The sequence below is a fragment of the Petaurus breviceps genome, unplaced genomic scaffold, assembly GCF_028583685.1.
Source record: "Petaurus breviceps papuanus isolate PSGF00001 unplaced genomic scaffold, PetGlider_PUasm1.0 490, whole genome shotgun sequence".
NCBI lineage: Eukaryota > Metazoa > Chordata > Mammalia > Diprotodontia > Petauridae > Petaurus > Petaurus breviceps.
In genome coordinates this window covers 13,911,004-13,937,224 of record NW_027186352.1, presented here as the reverse complement: position 1 = coordinate 13,937,224, position 26,221 = coordinate 13,911,004, and the positions used below count along the sequence as shown (strand labels likewise).

Genomic DNA, 26,221 nt, shown 5'->3' with positions numbered 1-26,221 from the left:
GAAGAAGGATTTTCTTGTTGTATGTTTACAGAAATCCTGGGAGAGGGCTTTGCTAATGTGTTCAGGGGTTCTAGGACTGTTCTAAAGACAGAGGATAAATTCATGAAGGGACTGGCAATGTATCTTATGGCCTTGCTAAGCCTTGTCTCCCCAGGAACTAAGATTGCTGAGAACTTGCCTCGTGTCAAGATGAAGGAAAGACCTCCATTTGGGTATTAAGTGCTGTGTTTAAACTTGATGTAACTCTGGGGTAGATTCAATTGTGATCCAGGAGGTGGGGAACTTTTGACCTTATTGTGCTCTGTGATTGACAAATGAAGGTACTTTACCTATGTTTGGAAACTAATCTCCATTTGAGAAGAGGGGTTTTGTGGTGGACTTAATTAAGGTATAGCCTAGGGATGGAGTAGTATTTAGAACAGGGACTTTGTAATTGATTGAATGATTGGAAGGTCCTGGGGTGGGGTAGTCCTTGGAGATTATTTAATCACACTTAGTAAATGCTGTATTTTGAATGATGTCATGTTTTGATCTTCTCTGTTCTTGGTTTGTCACTGAATAAAATAGAGAGCACCTATGCTGGTATTTTGAACCTGGGAAGTTGCCTTTGCTTGGTATTACATTACAGACAGAACAATGCTGTGTTCTAAAAAATGATGAATATGATCAATCCAGAAGTGTGGGAAGACTCCTAAAAACTGGTGGCCAGTGAAGGAAGCACAGCCAGGAAAGCTACATCCGCAAAGGACAGCCACTGTGGAAATGGAGAGGGGGGGGGGGAGAGACAAGGCAAAAACACAACACCTGAACGTTACAGGATGTAGGCATTTAACAAGGGCTGGCTGGTTGATTTTATTCTTCTGGATGGGAGAGGTAGCTGTCAAGGGGCAGCTGCCTAGAGGGATCCTACCCTAAGCTTGGGCTGTTTCTTTGTCAAGGTGAAATGAGTCTTGGGGTTGGTTGGGAAGCCTGCAGCTACGACAATATGTAAATGGAAGCCCCCTAAAACAAAGAGAAAAGTCCATCTTCAGTAAGTGTTGGCATTGTCTCCCAGTTCCCTCAGCTGGCAAGACAAGAGATTGTCAGTCACATGATTTGTGATGTCAAAAGAGATGCCTTCCAAATTCCTACTTCCTCCTGTGACAGGAAGGGGAGCATGAGCTAAAGGCAGAGGGTGAGACACTGAGCCAGCTGTGGGGCCCACTGAGGCTTTGGTCCACGGCTGAATTCCACCCCAGCCCATCACAAACCTGGTGACTACTTCATCATTCAGGCTGAGGACTGTCCTGGGCCTTTGCTCTCTGGTTTTCTTCTCTCGGTAACTCTGCTAATGCCTCCCAGCAGGCCCCTGCTCATTAGCACCACAGGCAGAAGACAGCAGAGATCAGACACTAAGGTCCAAAGCTACCACATCTAGACAGTTTGGGTCAAAAACCCAGCCTTCTGAGGCCTAAAATGCCAGAAGCAAAAGCAAGGTTTCAGGATTAAAAATGGAGTTCCCAGGCCCATGTTCTCCACATCCCCCAACAGAACAGGTGGTGGGGACTTGGCTACAGGGTAGAATTCCTGATACAGATCGAGGTTCATGACAGAAGCAGAAACAGCTCTCCTGAGCTTTCGCAAACCCAGCAGGGACGGCCAGAGGCCATGGGTGTCCGGCGTCAGACCCATCACCAGGACAACCCCGTCCCAGGGCTCCTGGATAACAACCTGCTTCCCAACAGAAGCAAAGCCTAGAACCTCTCAAGAAAGCCTAATGGTATCAGAGTTGGAAGGAATGTTAGAACAAAGAAACAGACTATGGGAACCCAAAGGGAATTTAAAACAGAACGTTGGAGCTGGGCCTTGGGGGGTCACCCAGTCCAACTTCCTCGTTTTTCATAAGAAAACTGAGGCCTAGACTGACTTGGTCGAGGTCACCAAGGAAGGTCTCCCACATCGCGGCTCTTTCTTCTGCACTGGCCAGGGAGGGGGCCCTCAGACTCGGAGAAAGGAGCTAGGCTGTGCTAACTGAATCAAGCCGCTCAGAGCAGGGGACCAGAGCAAAATCTGATTCAGGACCCACCTCAGGCAGACTGCAGCTGAGAACGCAGCCTACCCACTGCAGTGTCCCCCAGCAACAACAGCCTAAGGGATCCAAGCCAAGAATGTCCAACCTCAGCTACTCCTTGGATTTCAAAACCAACTGTTTTGTGACTTAGTCTACAAACTGACAAGCTTCTTCAGGATTAATGAGAAAAAGCAAAATGTGCTTTGGGGACCCCCGAAGTAGTACTGGGGGTAGGGGCCCCCTTCTAGGACAGAGAAGAAATGATTCAGATGCACCAGTGCAGGCCTGGCAAGCACTGACCCTGCTGCCAGCCAGACCAGACATGTTTCCATCATTTCTGGGTCCAGGCAGGTGCCATCTGCAAACACATGCAGCCCTGTAAGATCTGTCCAGCCGAGGGACGCCCTGTTTGCCATGCCCCATCCCCTCAGCATTCCAGGCAGGCTGAGCTGCCAGACAGCATCCAGGCAAGGAGAAGGCCCTAAGGACAACAAAGCCAATCAGCTCACTCCTCAATGCTTAGCAGGCATTGCTCCCCATCACACCCACCCCCTTCCAGCCCCAGGTCGATGCTGCCCCAGTGCTGTTTTCCAGCCTTCACTGACCCCTCCCTTACTGCTACCCACTCCCCAAACTCACTCTAAAGCTCCCCACCTCTTGCACTGTGTTCTCTGGAATGCCCGGCTGACCCACTGCTGAGGGGGGCTGCATGGCTCCTTGCCCCCACGGCCACTCCAGGCTCTCCTCCAACTACCATCCTTCCCCGAGCTTCAGGCAACCCATGTTTATCACCTGCCAGGGATTCCGGTGACTTGTTTACAGACTCTAGGGCTCCCTCCATCCTTCCTCAATGAGCTCAGTGTCGGGCTCCACCCTTCTCTTCTCTCCAACACTCCCTCAATAATGCCACCTGCCAATGACTCACTCATTTCCCATACTCCTCCGCCCCATCACAGCTACACACATCCATGGTCACACAGCCTCTAAAATTGTCCTTTATCTGATCAGTCTGCTATCTTCTACCTCTTCCTCCATCTTATAACCCCAAACCATCTTCCTTCTCTTCACTGTGACCTCCAATCCCTCCACCCCTTAGGTCTTTCCCCGGTCATCACCTCTACACTGACTACACACTCTTTCCTCGGCCATCGTGACCCTGCGGTGAACTAGTTCAACTCTCCGAAGTCCTCTGAAGTCTCCTTATCCTTTATTCTATCAAAGATCTTGTTCTGCCAAATCCCAGCCTTGAATTACTCCCACTGTCTGCTGCCTGAGCTCCTGAACAAAGCTGCAGAAAAATCACAAAATTGAGCCCTCAGGACAATCCCACTCCTTCCAATGGCTTTTCCAAATCTCTTCATCCCTCCTGAAGCCTCCCAAGGCTGAGGACCCTGCCCCCCCCCCCCCCCCCCAATCTCACTGAAAAGAGAAGAGCCGTTCATCTCCCGTCCCTCTATCCACCAGCGCCACCTTCACCCCGTTCACATGATGGACAAGGTGGCCATCTTCTCTACACGAACAAATCAAGCCGTTCTACTCCCATCTCCTTCAGGGTTAGAGCCCCTCTGATCCCTATTCTCTAGTTAATCTTTAACTTCTCCCTGTCTACCAGCTGCTTCCCTGTTACCTACAAACACACCGTATCTCTGCCGTCCTCTGAAAACCTGCCTCCTGCCACCTCTCTCCTCCCTTCTGTGACTAACAACCATGAGGGCCATCTGCAATGGGTGCCTCCACTTCCCTTGCTCTCACTCTCCATAATTCCCCCCAGTCTGGCTCCTGACCTCATCACTCCACCCAAATCACTCTCTCCAAAGAGACCAGAGCTTCTAACTGACAGATCCAATGGTCTTTCCCCCAATCCTCATCCTTCCCGACCCCTCTGCAGCCTTGGACACTACTGATCACTCTCTTCTCTAAATCCTGAGCCCAAGAGGCTTGGGAAGAGGCAGGTTTCCAGCCCGGGGCCCCCAGCATCATTGGAGGAAGCAGCCCTGGGGAAGGCTGGGGACCAATTACTCCTGGAGGGGCTGCAGCCACAGGACTTAAGACTCACAAAAGAACGTTCTTGTCACCAGAGTCTCTGGCACTGCTGGGAGATTCGGCTTCCCTTCATCAGTGGGAATGGAATGAAAGAAGCCTGACCATTCATTTCTCTGTGGCACCCCGGGGCATCTGAAACCTGCCTCACCTCCCTCCTCAGAATATCAGCTCCATCAGCCTACACTTGCCTTTCTTTGTATGCTGAGTACTGAGTGCTAGTGCCGGGCACACAGTCGGTGTTTAATAACAGCTAGCTGACTGACTGACTATTCAACCTGATGCCGTGCAAAGCCCGGGGCAAAAGACTGTGGAAGAAACCAGCAAGAAAGCAGCTCCCACAGCTCCAAGTCTGTCTACAGAGACGAACCCAGGGCATGAATGACCTGGACCAAAGGTAGAGTGGGCATGATGGAAGATCCCTCCAGTGCTCCAGGAGGTCAGAGGTGGCAAAAGTCACTACCTGCAGGCAGTGTGGGAAGAGCAAAGGATGCAGAGTAAAAGGACCCAAGTTCAAATCCTACCCCAGACACTTGCTAGTTGTAGAACCTTGGAGAAGTCACTTAACCCTCTCTGGGCCTGTTTCCAACCATAAAATGAGCTCTAAGAAGCCTTCCAGCTCTAAATCAAAGACTTTAAAAGTCATAGGGAAGATGAGAGGAGAGAGAAAATCAAGTGTTTGAGGAAAAACATGAGGAGAGAGAGAATACCTGGGAAGGGTCCTCGGAGGGGGTGGCACTGGGGCCGAGGCTCACGGGAAGGGTCCTCGGAGCGGGTGGCACTGGGGCCGAGGCTCGAGGGAAGGATCTTGGAGGCAGAGACGCTGGTGACCTCCTCATCCAGCCCCACTCTGAGGATATGGGGGGGGGGGCAGCCACACTGGCACCTGCCCGTCCTCTGACAAGATGGCGTCAGTCATCACTGGGGAGGGCATAAGGTCCTCCAGGTGGGAGGCGGAGGCCATCATTGTGAAGTCTGGAAGGGTTAAGTAACTTCCTCAGAATCACACAGCAAGTGAGTCAAGTGGCCCAATGGGGATCTGAACTCAGACCCTCACACTGAATCCGTCATTCATACATAGTGCCATTCCAGCATTCCAGTGAGGAGCTACACTTCACGGATGCACATCACCATCCCCGACAACCTTGTTTGGGAGCTGGGGTTCATAATCTGGGGTCCACAGATGCCCAAGCGGACCATGGGTTGATTTTGGGGAGTCCATATAAACTCAGAAAAGGGAAAAACCAAATCACACCTTTATTTTCAGTCCTCTCTGGTTTCCTTTGTAGTCCTGTGAATTTTATTTAATGCATGTTAAAAATATTACTCTATGAAGGGACCCCAAGGTTTCACCAGAACACAACCAAGAACCCCTCCCTTAGAGGGCTCTCTGGGTGACTGAGAGGTTAAGTGACTTACCCTGGGTCACCCAATCAGCCTGAACCTGGGGCAAGACCTGCTAGCCCTCCCCAATGAGGGGGCCATTCTTCTCTCTCTCTCTCTCTCTCTCTCTCTCTCTCTCTCTCTCTCTCTCTCTCTCTCTGTCTGTCTGTCTGTCTCTCTCTGTCTCTCTCCCTCTCTCTCTCTCTCTCTGTCTGTCTGTCTCTCTCTCTCTCTCTGTCTCTCTCTGTCTCTCTCTCTGTCTCTCTCTCTCACACACACACACACACACACACACAGAGTTGTGTGATTTGTGCTTTTGAGTTTCTTCAAAATCCCCCTGTGCATACCATCCAGCCGCAGCCATCCTTCACTGCTGCCTTGCTGATAATAACACCGTTTATGACTGAACTTGGTTCTCCAAACTCTGTGCTCTAGAGACAATGGGGTGGGAGACTATCCTAACTGGTTTCCTCTAGAAAAATAGAAGGAAAAAAAACCCATCACTTTTCTACTTTCTCCTTTAAGTTGTGAAGATAAAAGTCCCAACCATGACAGACCCTGGTGGAATTACTGGGCAGCCACAGGAGACAGAGAAGGAAAAGTGAGTAGTAAGGGAAAAGCCTCAGAAGGGAGATTGAGAAGGGGCCTTGACAATTTTCACCCCAGAAAGAGGAACAAAGGAAGGGAAAATCCAAGACTGTCAAGTTTGTCAGTAAAAAGTTAAAGGAGCATTACCTAGACTCTACCAAGATGGCAGCCCATGGTTCAGTTGTTTAAGGTTCTCTCCATTCAAGCCCTCCTCCATATAACTCCAAAGCAATGTCAGAAAAGCCCATTTGGGAAGGTTCTTCCAAGTATAAAGGAACCAAGTATGGGCTCATTCCTGGGTGAGTTATGTCATCCAAGGCTCAGCTTAATGAGCTCTGAAGATGCCAACCAGGGAGGCCACAAGCTCAACAGGGATCAAGACAAGTTAATGGGGCCTTAGACTGCAGGAAGAGAGAGCAAGCATCTACCACGAGGGAGGGGGTGAATCCCATTAGCTTTGAGGAAGGTCCACCATAAGCTGGAGACCATCCAAATATGGGCAACCAGATGGCAAAGGGCCTGGAGTACATGTCAGATGAGGATGTCCAAAGAACTGGAGATGGTTACCTAGTAGTCTTTTAGCTTTTGTAAGGAAGAAAAGGAGAAGGGTCCCCGATGCCAAGCAGAAGGACCTCCTTCCCGAGGCTCTTTCAACAAGGAGGCAATCGTTTTTTCAAGTACTATTTGGTCTAAAGAGCTACTGTCGGTCTCAGCGACCCTTCGATGCATTTTCCAGACAAGAGCATAGCAGGAGGAGGCGATCAGCCCAGCCATGGTGCAGGGGAGGGAAGGGAGGGTTGTGCTCCCTTCTTCTGGGGCAGAGAGGACTCCCAGTAATGAAATCAAGAGGTCCCCACTAGCGAAGCAGAAGGAGGCACTTAGTAGATACTTTCTATTGATCCAAATCTGGACCAATTATTCCCATTCTTTGGCTAAAAGGGAGTTAATCACGACATCAGCTGAGAATCAGACAGTGCTGGAAGGCATAGAGAGCACTTCTTATCTCACTGGAACCTCATAACAGACCAGAGCTAGGGGCTAATATTATCCCCATTTTACAGAGGAGGAAACTGAAATCTGAGTGACTTCCCCAGGATCAGAAAGGGCAGCTAGGTGGTGCCATCGTGCATCGAGGGCTAGGCAGGTAGTCAAATCTAGCCTCAGACTCTAGCTGTGTGACCCTGGGCAAGTCACTTAACCCTGCTTGCCTCAGTTTCCTCATCTGTAAAATGAACTGGAAAAGAAAATGGCAAACCGCTCCATTACCTTTGCCAAGAAAACCCCAAATGAGGTCACAAAGAGTTGGACGTGGCAGAAATGATTCAACAACCACCACCAAAAACAAGATCACATAGACAGGAGTCCAAGCTCTTCCAGATTCCCACTCTGGACCCCTGCCCCCTTCGCCATGTAGTCTCTCTAAAGAATTGCAATTTTTTCAGTCTATGCACCGATCAATCAACGCACATTTATTAGGCACCTTCTCTGAGTTGAGCTCTCTGCTGGGCACTAAGGTCACAAAAACAATAAAAGAAAAATATCATTTCCTTTGACTTACCATCAGACGTCATGAAGGGGCAGAGACGTTTTTAGGACAACTTTTTTTTTTTTGGATGGGACCTGTGGTTTCACTGGTAAGAGGGATTTCTGCTACCAAAGCCTATTGGGCTTTTCCCTCTGTAATCTGGGACCCCAAGAACTCAGTAACTTGCCCAGTGCCTGTGTCAAAGGCAGGGCTTTGAACCCAGGCCTCCCAGATCCCCAAGTTGGTCTCCAAACAACTATATTCCAGCCCCTTTTTTAGACATTCTGCCTTCTCCACAGAATCTTCTCTTGCTGCCATCATCCTGGAACAGCCCCTGTCCAACTGTTGCTGGCCGGCCTTCCGCCTAAGCCCAACCACATTACAGGGACCTCTGTATTCTTTACAGGGGGACGGAAACTCTGGGTCACTCTGAAATTCAAGAAAAATGAGGGCCTGGAAACAAGAGCTCCAACAGATGGCCACATCAGTTGGCTAAGCCTTCCTGATGCACTAATCCGTGCTCTCTGCGAAGGTTTTGGACTCTGCGGTAACCATGGCAACTAGGATACACTCAACAACACCACACGCTTTGAGACTTAGTCACTGTGGGATTAGCTCATCGTTCCAACGCCACATGCCCTGGGAGTTTTCTTCTACAGAATTAAAAAGCCAAAGCAACCCAGAATGGGCTCTTCTTTCTCCTCTCCGCTGCACTGGGCCTGGACTTTGAGATTAGCCCTCCCCACGATGGCCAAGGGGCACTGCTCTCAAGGCCCAGGGCTGGGGCAGCACCAAACATAACGAGAGGACAGCCAGTATCCTGGGGGCTGGACACGTTTCTGTACTCCGCCAAGACGCACAGGCGCTAACCAAGACTCGGAAGGTGGTGGGGGTCCTTGTGCCAAGCTCAGCTCGCTCTCAGAGTGGCTCAGAGATCTCTGGGAGGAGTGACACACACTTTCCCAGACCCTTTCCAACATTTCAGCTTGAGGCCAAGCAGCAGAAATCTGACAGGAAGCCTGATTTTCTTACCAACCAAATCATTTTTTTTTCTTTAAACCCCATTATTTCTGCAAGCAGGGACCTGTTCTGGGTGAGTTGTGTATGACCGTCAGATGAGAGAACAATGAGTTCAATAATCCTAATTATACAGCACACACTTGACGTGGCAGGACATTGTTTTTCCCTGGAAGATGAGTGCTTGGTGTGTCAGAGGAAGGGGAATTTTTGAAGTCTAGTCATCGAGAGGTTTGCTGCCGCTAACCACACTGTGTGACCCGGCAGACAGAGCCCCACAAACACACACCCCACCTGGGAAGACCAGTCATCTTTGAATTAAAAGCCCTTATCATTCATGGCTATGGGAGACCAAAGAGTCCCGGAATAAGGACAGTAACAACAGCAACAGCTATGATTTGTAGGCTGCCAGCTCTGTGTTGGGCTCTGCACACACTTCTTTACAAATATATACAAAAATACAATCCTGGGAGGTAGGTACCCCCATTTTATAGCTGAGGAAACTGAGGCAAGCAGTTATTAACTGACTTTCTCAGGGTCACATCACTAGTAAGTGTCTGAAGCCAAATCTGAACTCAGGTCCTTCTGATTCCAGGCCCAGTGGGCTTTTCGACTGGCCCACCTAGCTGCCTCAACTCTAGAAGGTACCAACAGAGGACAGACTGAGAGCTGGAAAGGGCCTAAGAAATAATCTAGCTAAACCCCCTCACTCTACAGAGGAGGAAACTGAGGCTCAGAGAGCCTCCTGCTTGCAGTAAATGGCAAAGCCTGGGGCTTCTAGCTCCCAAGACAGCCTTCTTCACACTGCCTAGAAGACAGCAGGCACTTAATAAATGCTCAATCACTCATTCATTCCTTCATTCGCCAAGTGAAGAAACAGAAAGGGCCTCTGAGTCCACTGCTGTGCCACCATTCTACAGGTGAGACCACTGAGTACAGCAGGGGTCAGAGCACTGCCTGCCATCTGCAAGCCCTGAGTTCGAATCCAGGCTCAGATATTTGCTAACTGTGTGACCCTAAGCAATCACCCAGCTTCTCTGGGCCTCAGTTCCCTAGAATGATAATGGCATCTGCCTCACTGGTGTGTTGCGAGGCTCAAACAAGATCACATCTGCAAAGCACCACAGAAATGCTGTTAATTGTGATTATTGTCCATATTCACACAGGCAGGAAGCACAGGGTTAGGGTGAACACAGATCCTGGGGCTCCAAACTGAACACAGCCTTCACCACCCCACGCAGCCTCACTGCCACCAGACACCCCTTCAGGTGGACAACAAGTGGTTAATTCACCATCCTTGGGCCGGGCCATCAATGTGTCACCACTCCATTAATCACCCAACCTACGTCTTTCTTCCGCCCAAGGGCACAGGATGGTGGCAATCATCAAATACCACCTGGGAGACCCAGAGCTTTCATCAATTCCTGATCAACCAGTTGAGTAAGCCCATGAGCCAATGATGCCTTGGGAGCAGTGCTGACCAAACCCAAGCCCATTCCTCCTGCCAGCTTCTCCGGAGTTAAGATCTACAGGTGTCTCAGGCAGGAAGGCCAAGGAGGCTAAGGCCACTTTTGCAACCAAACCAAAAAAGTAAAATAGAAGAGAAAGAAAGGATGAAAAAGGAAGAGCAGAGAAAGAAAAGAGAAGGAGGGAAAGGGAAAGGGAGAGTAGAGAAGTATATTTAAGTCTCCAAATAATTTTTAATAGCTTTGAACTAACAAAAGGCTTCTAAGGAATTGTGCCTTCAGAGGCCCACAAAACCTGGATAAGTTAAGGCTGAAAGGTACAGGGATCGTTTACAAAACATATTACACATGTTAAGCTCTAAAGCGCTTGACCTCAAATAAGAATCCTCTAAAGGAGAAAAATGGATAAGAATTTCCATTAAAAAAAATAAAATAACGGGGCAGCTAGGTGGCTCAATGAATAGAGCACTGGACCTGGAGTCAGGAGGATATGAGTTCAAATTCGGCCTCAGACACTTAACACAAAACTAGCCGTGTGGCCTTGGGCAAGTCACTTAACCCCAACTTCCCTACCTTCCCCCTTGCAAAAAGAAAAATCTAAAAAAAAAAAATTGTTAAAAAATTAAAAAAATAACATAATATTAGAAACCTAGATTATACCACACCCTTTCCACCCAAGCGTATGGCAGAAATTTGCTCTATTCTATACTGGATCGGACACCCATTTCACAGATTTAAGAGGTTTTACTGAGGATAAGTGGTAGCTTAATCCTAAAATTTCCCTCCTCTTTTTTGCTTTCATCAAAAATTTTCCACTAAAATATTTTCCCTCAACTGAGGGGCATAGACTGTTAGCAGTCATAAAGTGGGAAGGGCTTTTAAAAATCACTGATTAAAAAATTCAACCCCACTATTCCAGAGAAGGTCCACAAAGATTTACCCGAAGCCACACAGGTAGAAAGTGGCTGAGAGGACTCAAACTCACATCCTGAGTCTGCAGACCTAGCATTCTTTTCCATATACCAGACAGGTGGATATTCACACTTCTTGGGGGCAGAGCTGACACCATTCTCTAGGTACCAGGGAGCCAGTAAGGGGATATGTTTTCAGCCTGTCCCTCACCTAGTCATGTGGGGAGTGGCGCAGGGTGCCCAGAACAAGATTCCACTCTGGTCTCCCAGGATGTCTCTCAAGATCACTAGGAGAGGGAGGAAAACGAAAACTTGAGCCTAAAATCAAGGTTCCCATTGAGGAGCCAACAAAACAGAAATGCCTCGGTTTATGTCAGTCAGAGGTGCTAATGGTATCTTAAAAGCCTGACAACAAACCAGAGTTACCCCCACGTAGAGATCATCAGTGCTCCTAAGAATCAGATTTTCTGAGGCATCAAGCTGGAAGGAGGTGGCAAGGTCTTCACCCCTGAGAGGGGTTTGGGGGGGCTGGGGAGGGCCACAGTCAGAGGCCCAGAGGAGGGAGGCACAGTGGTCTTAACCCCGGAGAAGGGGCCAATAAGAGGGAGCAAAGGGGCCATGTCCCTGCACTTGGGGATACCTCAGGTGAACACTGAATGATGGTGGAAAAACAGGACAGGACTCTAAAGAAACTCCCACCCAAGGCCTGAATCAGTAGACCCCTGGGTCATCAGGGAAGCACCCGACACAAAGTACAAATCCCAGCAAGAATGGATGGTTACCTTCGGAGAACAGTTGAAATGCATGCTGGGTACTGGGAGGGTGGTTACATACATGGTGATACACCGGTACAGGTACAGCGTGCCGACTAAGAAGAAAAATCTTCGGCTAATGATGGACCTGGAGGAAAGGGAAAAACACATCTCACTTTGAGCAAACACATTCTATAGGTTTAGTGACTTGGAGTTTCCACTGTCTGAGCATCTGGAAGTTTAGGGGGTGAGGGGGCCCTCCCAAGGCTGAGTCGAGAATCCAGAAACTTCTCACAGCCTGGACAGGCGTGACCCCACTCTGCGATCACAGACAAAGGTAAGAGATCTGTGACAGGCTCCTGCAGCACCCTCCCCCCCACTTCCTGGCAAGGGACAGGAGTTCAGAATAACCAAGCCTTGCACAGTGACTATCATCTGTGATCATCAGAAGGTCCCACCCAAAAAAAACAAACCAAAACTTGCTGCTCCCACCCACACTCTGTGTGCCAGGCTGGCCGTCCTTCCTGCTTCTGTGAGTGTGCACAGGTGGTCTGCAATGCCTAGACTGCACTACTTCATCAGCCTGACCTCTTTATAAGCCTTCACTTCGGTGGAGGCAAGTCCTCCCTCCTTAAACTGTCATGTACAAACCTCATACCCCCTGGGAATCTTACGGCACTTTAAGGCTTACAAAGCACTTCTCATGTGGTAAGAATCCTGGGTGGTAGCTGCATATATTATATAATTCCCATTTACAGATAAGGAAACAGGCACAGAGAGCTTAAGGAATCTGCCTTGGGTCACACAAACAGTAACAGGATTTGAACTCAAGTCTTCCTGACTCCAGTCTAGCCCTCTATCCCAGAGCCACCGCAGTGACTTGGGAGCACTGATTATTTGTCATCTCATCTCTGAATGATATGAAAGGCAAGGTTCGGTGCTAGATCAATATGACATGAACTAAATTCTAAATGTGAGCTGAAGATACACAAGGACATTCCCTCATAGACCGCATCTGCCAGTCAGCCTTCCTAGGAGCCCAATCAGTCCTTCTTATCTCTGGGCCCTTCCCCTTCACCAGCATCATTTCGAAACCACCTCCCACCTGCCCTCCACCCACACACATTCCCAGGCATCTTCAGTAATTCAGCCTTTATCCTCCCTTCAAGGGGAACTGAAGAAGATGTTCCCACATCCCCAGACGCTGCAGCCCAACCTCTGGATCTTGCATCCATGCCTTGCCTTTCCATGAGTCAGTCACAGCTGTTCTCATCTGATTTCACAAGGATACGACTTGGGGGACAGCATACTCTGGGGTTTTTTTCCTGTATTGGCCCCAGTTAACAAAGACTAAAGTCTCAGTTCCTTTTGCTAGAGCACTGGGATTCTACAGGCCCAATTCCATTTGCATGTGAGAGAGATGGCCTCTTTGGTACAGTGGCAAGACAAACTAATTAAAAACCAAGAGGAAGGTATCCAACATGTTGGGCAGAATCTCAAAGAATGAGTGAAAAGGGGCGGCCAGGTGGCACAGTGAGTAAGAGCACCAGCCGCAGTGTCGGGATGACCTGGGATCGAATCCGGGCTCAGATACTTAGCACCACATCCAGAAATAACCGGCAGTGTAACCTTGAGCAAATTACTTGACCCCGATTACTTTAAAAAAAAAAAAAAAAGAATGAGTGAAAACAAGCACTTCTTATGAGATTACTATGTCATATGCCAAGCACTGTCCTGAATCACTGCGGATAAAAATACAAAAGCAGAAGGCTAAGACCGTCACTAAGTACAGTGCATGGCACAAAAATAAATGTTTATTGACTGACTACAGAGGAAGTATTAGAAACCTGGACAAAAACTGCCCGGGGAGGATGGATTAGATCCACTCTTCTTGGCTCCCGGAGAAAGAACCAAGAGGTAGAGGGTGAAAGAGGTTGAATTTAGGGCTGACCTCAGGAAAACTTCCTTAAAATTAGAGCCATTCCAAAGGGGGGGAGCCACCCGGGGGGGGGGGGGGGGTGTTCTCCCTCAGGGGCTGTGTTCAAAGGCTGGAAGGCCACTCCTTGGGGACGGGACAGAGGGGAGCCTTTGGGCTGGACTGGATGACCTCAGACTCTCACCCCCTCAGAGGTTCTCAGAGAACCCTTTCCAGGTTAGGTGAATTGTTAACAAATTTCTGCTACAGAAAACTGCTAAAATGTAAGACATGAAATATGATGAACATGGCTAGCATGTGCTCAACAGACCTAAAGCTCTGGGGAAGGAAAGCCACAGCTGGCAGGAACATTCACATCAATTCATGTCAAGCTGAAGGAGAGGGAAAGGCTCCTGTAGACATTGAAAACATCCACCTGATTACCCAGATCCCCCTCTCCCCACACTGCCCTGGAGGCCTCAGGCTCTATCCCACCCCCTTGTAGGGGGAACCCGGAAGGGAGACACCATTTACAAACCTTCTTGTACAGCAGCAGTGGGCCTTACTATCTGTGCCGCTGTAGTGCCCTCCAGACTACAAGGCACTGCCTGCAGCTGACCTTCCAAAGCACCCGAAGCAGGCTTGGGCATGGCCGTGCACCTGCCAGCTTCTCTTCGGGCCCTGGGACCAAACCCTCCTCTACGTGAGGTATCCCTTCCTTAGAATGACAGCTTCTGGGGTGGTCTGGGTTTTCTGTTTGCATCTCCAAAGCTCAGCACAGCGCTGGGCACAGAGGAACCACTTCAGAAGGGGTTTTCCATTCAATCACCGATTCACTTTAGCCCAATAAGGCACAGAAAATGAGTGTTATGGAATCTAGTCCAGTCTATTAAAAATGTAGGAAAACAAAATAATAGCAAACATATATTATGTTGTACGGGAGCCAAGAGGCCCCGGACCAACTCCTCAAAGTCACCCCCTCACTGTGGACCAGATAAATGAAATCATAAATTGCTACATAAATGTCAGCTGCTGTTATCAAATGCTCATTAACTGGGGTAATTTGTTTCTGTAAAAATTGTTGTTCGTTATAGAGAGGACAGAATCAAAGGATGCCAGTGGGTCCAGACAGGCATCTATGTGGGGCTCCCAAAGCCTTCCCGGGTTCCTTGACTTTGTGGAAGGGGCCCATGATCTATGAATGAAGTCTATTAGCCTCCAAGCACTCAGACGTCACTGCCTGGCGCATCCCAGGGGAACTCACAGAAGATTAGGGATGGAAAACATGCTCCATGGTTTCCTGATGAAGGAAGGGCAAGGCCCCAGCAGCCCTCCATGCAGACTTCCTCCTCTAGGTCAACCAACCACGCCTCCTCCCTTCAATTCCCTCTTTCCTTGTCACTGGACTTGGGCTCTGGGAAACCCCTTCAGGAGCTGAACGTGGAACTCAGATAAGGAAAGATCCATCAACCAATGGGCACTCATTAGATGCCCACTGTGTGCCGGGCACACTGAGGGGTGGGGATTCAAGGATAAAAATCAAACAGAAGACCAGTCCCTACCTTCAAGAAGGGAACTATTGGCCCTTAGGGATCAGAGAATCACAGACTTTTAAAAGCAGCAAAAGAAGTCCAAAATCTTCCTGTGGATCACCATTCCCCTCCCCCATTCCTTTTTACAGATGAGGAAACTGAGACCCAAAGAGACAGACGAGATTCAAACCCAAGGACTCTGACTCCTTGGCAGCCGGGGCGCCATCATACATGGTGCACTGACTTTGAATCAGGAAACCTCATTTCCATGAGTTCAAATCTGGCCTCAGACACTAGCTGGGGGACCCTGGCAAGTTTGCCTCCGTTTCCCCATCTGTAAAATGAGCTGGAGAAGGAAATGGTAAACCACTCCAGCATCTGCCAAAAAAGCTCCAAACAAGGTCAGACATGCCTGAAAAGACTGAACGGCAACAATCCGATGCCAGATCCAGCCTCCTTCACATCACACCATATGCCTTCTCTAGTTTCACAGAGTCCTTAAAAATGCGGACATTCAAATCCCCCAATTTCCCACCTTCCCAGCTCTACACGATCTACACCATCTCCCTGCTTGCCACAATAGCCCAAAGGTCAGGTTTTGATCTATTTCCTTTAGAGCCACAGAATGACAGAATTTGGGGCTTTGAGGAACCTTAAGAGATCATTCAGTCCAACTCCCTTCATTTTACCAATGAGGAAACTGAGACCTGCCCAAAGCCACGCAGGTCACGAAGCCAGCCTTGGAGTCCAAGCCCAGAGGTCTTCCCACTACACCGGGCTCCCTCTCCAAGGAGGGGATGTCCCAGTAACATCTCAGACTCCTGCTAGCACAGTGACTGCACACAGTAGGTGCTTAAGAAATGTTTACTGACTGCCTGCCTTTTACAGAGAAGGCAGCTGAAGTGCAGGGCACATGATTAGGCCTAGCAGTGGGATACGGTTTGGGGCTCAGACCCAGGAAGACCCAAGTTCTCAAAACTTGCCCCAGATACTTAGCAGCTGTGGGACCCAGGGCACATCTCAGCTTCAGTTTCCTAATTTATTAAACTAGAAAGAGAAGACCACTTACCTTCTAGGGTTGTGAAAGAATATATTCAAAGTACTCCGCAAACCTTAGATTGCTACATAAATATTAACTATTATTATCATGTGCTTGTTAATTAAGTTAATTTGTTGCTGTGAAAATTATGACACAGAACTCGTTACATAGAAAGGAAAGTACAGAGAAGAGCCTCCTGATGGGCCCAGAAAGCCCCTGGCTCCTAAGCAATGTTAGCTTCTCTGCCTCCTTTCCCCCTTCCTCAACCTGGGGAGGTATTGGAACCTTGGGGAGAGACATACAAAATAATCTTCCAGAGGTGAACTGTCCACTGTGTGAGAGCTAAGAGTGACTGATCCACGAAGGGGATCTTGGGACCAGCAGCTCGACACAGCCTGTGGAGGGGGACCACACTTTCCTACATTCTTACTGGGCTCTGCCCAGACGCCCCTGAAGCCGTCTGCTCACAGAGCAGGCAGGTTACCATGATACACCAGAAAACAAATCTGGGAGGTGGGATTTATTTAGCTGTTTCTTCTTCAAGGACATTGCTGACACTGCATTTGTCACCAGAAACAAAGGGAGAGTTCAGAACCCGTGGCAGGATTGAGAGGAAACGTCCCTTTGATTCTGAATGACATCCACAAGCTGACCACCCAATGCTTGGCAACCCAACTTCATGGATTTCACACGGGGTCAATTTCACTGAAGCAGATGGCGGCCCTGGGGTCTAGAAAACACCTCTCTCTCATGCGTGCAATTGTGTTACCTTGGGTAAGTCACTGAAGGTCTCAGGACCCTCATTTACCTCCCACTGTCCACCCCCAAATGAAACCTAAGTTATACTTAATGATTTCCTTTCCCTAAACTGAGAAGCTGTTTTTCTCCAACACATCTACAGACCACTGGTTTGGTCCCAGGCCACATATGCATCACTTTATTTTATGTAAGAACAGAACTGAAATACTGATTCACAATTAGAGGTTCCTAGATTTTAAGCTGGAGAGGTCACAGAATCCAACCCCCTGATTCCACAAAGAAGGGAACAGGCACAGTAATGTTAAGTGTCCAGGGTCACCCAGCAAAAGTGTCTGCCCACAGGATGTGAACCCCTCCATAGGTCCTCCTCATTCCCTCTGACTTGGAAGGCTCAAGAGAAGCCTGCTCACGTCCTCCCGCTTCCAGTCTCTTCCCTCTGGCCCGTCCAGCACACAACCTCCCAAGCAGTTATTTCTAAAACACGGTATGTCTAAAAGACGAGTCCAACCAGGTCCTTCCCTGGCTCAAGCAGCTTCCAAGAGAAAACACCAGCTTCTCTGCTGCCTCTTCAAGCCCTTTTCTCTCTGGCTCCAACCCCTATTTCCAGTCTGTTTATACTCATGACTCCCTGTCCTCGTCTGTTCTACCTGAGGCCTCTGCACAAACCGTATCCCCATGCCCTGACCCTAAGCCACTGGCTAGACTTCATCAACAATGACAGGCATATAAGTGCCTACTATGTGAGGGGTACCGTGCTAAAGAAAGAGACAGAGAGATGAAACAAGAGTGGCTGCCTCAGGGACCTCTGGGGGTGCTACCATTTGGCAGTCTGTCTTCATGCACTGAGGGAGACAAAAACGTCGCCTCCCTGGATCCAGGCTGGGACCAGCCTTTCTGCGCTCAGCTAACTCAGGCATCAGACCGAAGACACACAGTCTGTCTCGTGGCCCCTGACTCAAGTCCTCCTGATGTAGGAGAACCTGCCACACACAGAGAGCTCTACAAAGAGCCTTCAGAAGCCCAGGGCAAGCTCCAGGCCATCAGCAGGTAGGGTCTGATTCTTAAGAAAGATCCTCCACTAAGAGAGACAGTATGGCATAGGAGAAAGAGCTTTGGACTCCAAGCAAGAAGAACTGAGTTCAAATCTTTCCACAGACACTCCTGACCTATCAGACCATGGGAAAATAAGTGAACACCTTTGAGCTTCAGTTTCCTGATCTGTAAAATGGGAATAAAAATGACAGGCCCTACCTCACAAGAGAATGGTGTTTACACCTCAGGAAATGTGATAATCTACGGGCTTTGCAAACTTCAAATTTCAGTTGGAACCAAAGGATCAATGCTCAGGGACATCAGATCCATTAACATCACCAGAGCTCCCGGGTAAAAATCTTCAGTGCCTGAGGATTAGCTGCCTTGTGCCTGGAAAGGCCAAAGCCTTCTGCAGGGTGGCCTCCAATCCAGCTCCAAGGCAGGAGAATCACCGCCTGAGGACAGAACCCCAGAGGAGACGGCAGCTGCTCCAGACCCTCAGTGTGAGCCTCCCCAAGCTGAAGACAGCTGGTGCCAACCACTGCCCTCAGCCTCAGTTTTCCCATCCGTGAAATGAGGGACTAAATGCCGTCTAGGCCTTTCCAGAAGACAAAGCACTCTGAATCTTAAAGTGTCTGAAACGGCCAGTGTTTTGTCATTATTTTGTATTTGCTTATGCACACCTGAAACTCTGGAGTCATTTACTTATCTGTAAATTAGAATCCAATGAGACAAAGTATATAAATCAGACCCGATGATTTCTAGGGTCCCTTCCAGCCCTCAGTTTACAGTTCTCTGCAAACCTTAAGGTGCGAGTCAATGGGATTGGGGATTTATCACTTGCTGTGTGTATGTCCCAGGTCAAATCTCTACTCTTCACTCACTAGGCCAACCCTCCAGAGCATCGGCTAGACAGATGCCTGTTCTTCTGGAGTGGAATCCTGCTTTTCTCCCTTGTGTTTTGAGTTATCGAGAGAAAAGAACATGACCGTGAAAGATCAGATCCCCTGTCCTCTACTGAATATGAAAAAGTTTGGACCCAAGCAAGAACAGCAGATGTTTTCTCAACTCCACCTTCGTCTTGCGGGGCATCACCCCCCTCCCCCCAAAACAGAGGTTTCCATGTTTAAAGTGGGAACATCATTCCCGGATCCCAAATGCTCCCCTCAAAACCCAAAGCAAGTGTGGAGTTTGCTCTGCCCCTGCCTCTGCCCACTTACTTGTATTTTAAGAGCAGCCACTGGATGAACCAAAGGCCTACAAGAATCAAACCGTTGATTTCACAAATAGAAAAGGCCCACTGCACCCGGTTAAAATGGTCAAAAAAGGTGTCGGGCAGGGGCGCCTGCGTCTCCTTGGGAGGCACTCGCTCGTGGACGAAGGAGATCGTCACCGTGGTGAGCACGAAGCAGCAGAGGGCGTACACAAAGGCCAGCAGAGTCTTGCCCCACTCGCGGGGGTATTGGGAGCGCTGGGGCTCGGGCATGGGGATCTGGACCATCTCCAGCCCCCCCGGGTAGCCATTGGGCACACCATTGTGTTTGGCCTTGCTGACGAAGCTGCTGTCGGGCGCCGGGCCGGCGGCACTGACGCTCAGGTGCCCGTTGGCGTGACCGTTCTTATGGGCCTCCAAGTGGCGCTCCATCTTCAGGGTCTCAATCATGTCCAGTAACCGTTGCCCATTGTCGGAGGAGACTCGGGAGAGCGGGGGCTTGGTGAAATCCTCCTGGGTGAGGCCGATCAAGTCCTGGCCCGTGTAATGGCCCAGGGGCTCACAGTATTCGGGCATGGCATTCTCCAGCAGCCAGTCTGTCACCATCTGGGGTGACCAGCAGACGACTTCCTTCATTGTCCTGGCAGGCAAAGGGTCCTCCGCTCCCTCGACAGGTCAGCAGACCCCGCTCCCAGGACGGAAGAGGCAGCCACTCTGCAGCTCCCCCATCCTGGCGGGCACCGGCAGAAACTCCGTTGGCAAGCTGGGCGGGAAGGCTTTCCAACACTTCATGGAGAAGGCCACGCTCCGTGGGCGCCGGAGAAATCCCTCACTGCCTTCTTGGCACAAGGATGCTTCTTCCTACAGAGGCAAGACACAGGGTCAGAAGAGAAACTGCCACTTCCCCATCTCTCCCCTCCCCAACCTCCCCAGGGACAAACACTCAGCACGGAAGGAAGAGGAGGGAGGAAGCCTAAAGACACGGCCACAGCGCATTACCACCATTACCCCTACTACCAATACCACCATCCTCTCTCGTTCAATTCAATGTGCATTTACTGAGTGCTACTGTATACCAGGCACTGAGCCTTCTGGGAATCACAGAACTTGAGACAGAAAGGCCTGGGGGGCAGGAGGGGGCTCAGAGGGCTTGCTTGGGGGATTGTTAGATGATCAGTGGGAGTGTTCAACATGGTGTCTGGCATACAGCAGGCACTTAATGCTGTTTGACTGACACTTCGGAAATGGGGGTGGGGCATGCTAAAAATCAGAAAAATCAGGACTTGATTTATTATTTTGCTAATTGTCCAGACTTAAGATAGTGCTGGAGAGAATTCATGACAAAGATTGAACTGAAATGTAAACAGTATATAAGCCCACTCCCACTGGTCCCAGAGGGGAATGTAAAAGCATTTACTGGCACAGCCTGCTTTACACCCACAGCCCACACTCAGTCAGGAGTCCTGGCCTCACCCAGCGGGGGCAGGGAGGGACCCCCGCCCTCCACAGGCAGCCCCTCTCCGTCTGTAATAGCAGTGATTCTTAGGACGCTCTCCTCGCTTTCTCCGGCCCAAACGGGCCTCCTGCCAGCTTCCACAGCACTTCTATTTCTTCTCTCTGGGACCAAGATGACGGATCCCTTATGGCCATGCCCTTCAGACCCGAGACAGCTAGTGCATCCCCCTCCCCCAGCTTCATTTCTGCAGGAAGCCCTTCTCAATCTCCTTCCCTTTGAATTACTGCCATCCATCCTGCCTGACCCTGCCTTCCGCTGAGCCACACTGGGCCTGGGAGCAGGGCTCTCTGCCCTTCTGCCTGTCGGCCCCGGTGGTGACTCACTCAGCAGAGTCATTCACAAAACACTGGGTAACACCCACTATGTGCCAGGCACCGGGCTATGCACAGAAGCCCCTGCCCTCCAGGGACCCACAATCTAACGGGGACTGAGCATAAGCAAACCACATACGGGAACACCAGGGAATCTCCATCAGCACTGGAGCGTGAGGATTAGGAGGGAGTGGAAAAGGCTTCCTTGGGATTCTAGGAGCCGGGAAAGCAGGCAGAGAGGAAGAGGAAGAGGGCTCCAGGCATGGGGGCGGCCAGAGCAAGAGATGGAGGGTCCTGTTGGAGAACAGCCAGGAGGCCGGTGTCGCTGGACCACAGAGCGTGTGTAAAGGGGGCCTGCAGAGGCAGGAGGGGGTGAAACTACCACAGGTTATGATGGCCAGAACACTCTGTCTGGTCCTGGGGATAACAGGGAGCCCCTGGAGGGTCAGTGACATGGTCAGACTTTAGGAAGATTTCTCTGATGGCTGAATGGAGGAGGAGAGACTTGAGGGAGGCAGACCCCCCCCCGGCAGCTACTGTAGCAGGGGAGGAGGGAGGGGGTGGGGGTCTGCCCCTGGGTGAGGGTAAAATGACAGGGCTTGGCAATGCCTTGGATGGGGTGGGGGTTGTCGGAGACAGTGAGGAGTCAAACCAACAAGTGTCTCTTGAATGTTAACTCTGTGTTGGGCTCCGGGCTAAGCACAGGACAATTCAGTCCCCGGACTACTCAGGATGTACCTGCCCAAGGACTGGCAGAACACCCAGAGCTCACGTCTCCTCCTCCAAAGCCCTGGGAGATTCCAGTCTGGTGTGTGGGAGGGAGGGCAGAATACAAGAGCTACATAGACAGATAAATAGAAGATACTGTAAAAACTTTGAGAAGCTGAGTCCTAGCAGACCAGAGCAGGAACAAATGGGGGATGTCAGGAAAGGTCTTTGTAGTGCATGGTGAAGGAAGCTCGAGGAGCGGCCCCCAGGAAGCCAGGCCCTTCCCTTCTCTGGGCCTCATCTTTAAAATGAGCAGGATGCAACTGCAGGGTCCTCTTTCTGCTTCCAAATCCCACGATCCTAGGTGACCCTGGGAACACTCCTGAAGGATGACATTTCCAAGCAGGAAGGGAGGTCACCAGACTCGCCTTCTCCTATGCCCTGCCAACTGCAGAAATGAGGAAACCAAGGTCCAGAGCTTACATGCCCCTGCTTACTGCAGGAGCTGGCTCCAGGAAGAGTAGGAAGGAGGTCTCCTGACTCCCAGGCACTTTCCAATCCCACCTCCAGTGAATCAGCTGCACTTTAAGGGAAATGTAAGGAATTGCTTCAAACAAAGAAACAGGCTAAAGTAAAATAACGGCATCCCCCCCAACCTCCAGCAAACAGCAATTAGACAAACAGCAGAAAGGACCCGTTCCACAATGCACAGTCGGGCCAAGATGGCCCCAGCAATTCTGCACAGCCTCTCCACACGGTTATTAGGAAAACCTCCAAAGTGGCAACCTCAGACCAGAGAGCAAATTAAATCGGCAAAGTCAGTCACCCAGAAATCTCTTCACTACAGAAATAAAAGTGCCAAGATTCATCCAGGATCCTTCCAATCAAAACGGAAACCTGGTTCACTCCTGCAAACTCAAAAGACAGACAAATAATCATAAAGAGAAAATCACGAAGATTTTCTTTTTTTTTTTTTTTTATAAAGCAATCAGGGTTAAGTAACTTGCTCAAGATTACATGTTATTTCTGAGTGTGGTGCTGAGTATCTGAGCCCGGATTGGATTCCCAGGTCATCCTGACACTGGAGCCGGTGCTCTTTACTCGATGAGCCACCTGGCCGCCCCTAAGCAACTGGGGTTAAGTAACTTGCTCAAGGTTACATGGCCAGGTGTTTCTGGGTGGGTGCTAAGTGTCTGAGCCCGGGATTCGATCTCCAGGTCATCCCAACACTGGAGCCGGTGCTCTTACTCGCTGTGCTACCTGGCCGCCCCAAGATTTTCTGAAATGTAGGAGTATTGCCAAAACACAGGAAGCAAGAGGGGCGTTCAGCCCCCCAACATCAAGTGCTTGCCCTGCTCCCCCTTTTTACCAATCTGGAAATTGAGGGACAGACTGGCAAAGGGATTTTTTTACCTAAGGTCACGGAGCTAAAAAGTGGATCTGAACCTGGGTCTCCCTGACTCCACATCTAGGGACTTGTCTAACATCAAATGAAAACACTGAAAAATTTGGACAAGACTAAGAAAGAGCTAGGAACACATTATTCCAAGTGTCCCAAGAGGAGGAAAATGCAGACGACTCCTAAATGAAGCAGGGCCAACTCCCCTTTCCACAAAAGTGAACAGAACTGAGGTCTGTGCATGTAGCCTAACAAACAATGCTCACAACAAATGAAGAGAAGAAGCTTGAGAAGAACGACCACAACCGATGCAAAGCAAAGGCATGTGTAGGTGATGACTGTTCATGAAAGCCCAAATCAGACAACAGGGGAATGAAAAAGCAGAGCCAGCCAAACTACAGGCCCACAATGAACACAACCATGGAAAACAAGTGCAGCTGAATGCCGTGAAGTCAGAATGATGCTGTCTGCCGAGACACAGGCCGCAGGGCGCTCCCCACCTTCGCTGCAGCACAGCACGGGAGATTCCAGGAGGTGCTTAGTTTTGTTCAACTGCCTTTTTTCTTCTTTTTACAATTCTTTGTCACCTTGCTGGAAGGGGCAGGAGGAATGATACACTGGAAAAAATTCTGGTGACATGAAAACAAAAGCTGACAATACAACTTTATTTTTTTTTAAATACACAAAGTTCCTAAGGCTGACTCCAATATCTGTAAATGTTGGAGGAGAAAGGGTGCAGAAGACTGGAAGGGTGGATATTTTCTAAGGAGAAAAAAGAAGTGTAAGGGTCCATCTACTACTGTCCCACCACAGTAACCAGACCCAATCTTGAAATGCCAGAAAAGAGATCTGAAGTGACAGATGGGAGCCACGCGAAGCACTGGGCAGTGGACAGTCGGAGAGAATGGGAAAGCCTGCACTCAGTCTACAGGCTGCCTTCCTCTATGAACGCTCATCAGAGCCTTTTAGAAGGGGGCAGGCCAAAGGGCAGCCCCATGGCTGAGAGGCTGCCTTTGTGGTGAAGGACTGCAATGGAGAGCTCTGATGCCAATAATCAGGCTCCCCACAGGAGCAGTCTGCCTCAGCGGCCTGAGACCTGATTTTAGAGAACTGTGTTCTGTGACAGGGTCTCCTGTCACCCCATACCCTCCATTCCTAGGCTCACATCTCAGAAGCTCCACATGCCCTGAGGCCACGAAGCATAACCACTTCTGAGGCCAATCCGCCCTGAACCTCAGAGAATACAACTGACCAGCCTAACCTCTCACCCTGCCCCTCGCCCCCAGTTCCACAGCTAAGGGGTGGGAAATCTTGGGAGGTGTCTCAGGCAGAATGGCAGTCCTGGCTGTCCACAGAGAAGGAGCTGGTTCTAGAGAACATGAGTTCAAATCCTGACACTGCCTCTTACTTTGAACCGGTGACTTTGCCTCTCTGGCCTCTGAGGTCCCTCAGCTCTCTATCGACAAGCCTATGGTCTTTCCCTGACGGCTTCAGTCCTCTGTGATCTCTTCTTTCTCTGAATTCTCCTTTCTAGGCCAAGCAGAGCGGCATGGCAGATTGCTCTAAATAGAAACTGGCCTCAATCCACAGGGAAGCAACTGCAGGCTGGCCCTGGATTCCAGGGAGGGCGGGGGCTCGGCTCAGTCTTGATCGGTCCGGTCGAACCTCGGTCTAGTATTTCTCTCATTCTCGGCAGGGCTCGATGCTTCAGAATGGGCTACAAACACCGGAGTTGTCCGAGAGCCCGGGTGGCCTGATTTCGAGTTTTAGGGGGAATGTCTTCTGAGGGTTTCCTTCAGATGGGAAGCATGAAAGTCCAAGTGAGAAGAGACCTCAGTGCCTGCCAGCCCAATGTCCACATGACAAAATCCCCAGCAGAGCCGGCATCCTTTAGCTCCAGCCACCTCCCAGGGACCTGGGGCACCGGAGGGCAGCTCTCATGCTTAGCAGAGGCTGCGGACTTTTTAAACCAACATGCGCACCCTGATCGCCCCCCCCCCCCCCAAGCCTTCTCCAAGGTCAATGTTCCCAGTTCTCCCAACAAGTCCTCAAGGGGCCCTTGCTCAGTGGGGTTCCCTCTCCTGGAAGTGTCCCCATTTATCAAACTTTCTCCTGCTCTCACCTGGACAGACCCTCCAGGCCAGAATACAAAAGGTGCCTGATGGGAGCCCTGGCTTATCCCTGGAAGTCCTGCCGCTCTGCCCAGCACTGCTGACTCACACGGAGCATGTAGTCTGCTGAGACCCCCAGATCTTCTTCAGCTAATCTGGCGGCTAACCACACACCACCCCACGGCTCTCCCTCTGTAGAAGTGTGGCTTTTGTGGTTGTTACACTGCATTTCCTCTCATGTGACTGGGCCCGACCCCCGGCCTGCTGAGCTCCTCTTAGACCTGCCTCCATCTGCCACGATGCCAGCTGCCCCTTTCAGCATGCTGGATATGCCTTCCTTCTATAGCTTTATCCAGGTCATTAATGAAAAGCTTGTCACAGGACCAGGCACAGACTCCTGGGGAGCACACAAGAGCCTGTGTCTGCCTGGTGTTCAATCCTCAGTAAATACACTACAGGCAAGGGCCTAGGGATCGCTCGTGGCTTCATCTGGGAAAGTAGCTCCTGGTGTGGAAACTCCCTCCAGGGACACAAACAGAGGCTCCTCTTTAGCTTAAGAGAAGTGCCTGGTGCCTCTCACGTACCTACAGGGTTAAGTGACTTGCCCAGGAACAAAAAGCCAGCATGTGTCAGAGTCCAGACTTGAACCTGGATCTTTCTGGCCCAGGGAAACTTTCTGGAGTCTGGAATAGAGGCCCCATGGCCACAGCCCTTCTGCCTAGCAGAGAGAAGCAAAGAATACGAGATAATTAGGGGAAGGAGGGAGAGCTGTCAACCCTGAAGGATCACGGAAGGCTTCTGGAGGGGGTGTCCAGGCTGAGCCCTGAGGGAAGACAAGGGGGCACCAGTGCACAGCCAGGGTGCAAACCCCACAAGGAGGGTCCCAACTTCAAGCCTCTCCCCCTCCCCAACTGGACTTCAAGCACGTCTAAGCAAGCAGCCTGTCCTCTGGAT

General features: G+C 50.2%; 1 protein-coding gene across 8 annotated transcripts in view; it reads right to left on the bottom strand.

The window, feature by feature from the left end:
• SGMS1 (sphingomyelin synthase 1) overlaps positions 1-26,221 on the bottom strand; it is a 240,172-nt gene that overhangs the window by 8,450 nt on the left and 205,501 nt on the right. For all 8 annotated transcript variants that reach the window (XM_069101800.1, XM_069101804.1, XM_069101799.1 and 5 more), the window contains 2 exons: positions 19,230-20,083; positions 11,763-11,880 (listed from right to left, as the gene is read on the bottom strand). In XM_069101800.1, the coding sequence (XP_068957901.1) occupies positions 11,763-11,880; positions 19,230-19,858 (747 nt within the window). In that variant the 5' untranslated portion in view covers positions 19,859-20,083. The remainder of the gene's footprint in view (positions 1-11,762; positions 11,881-19,229; positions 20,084-26,221) is intronic.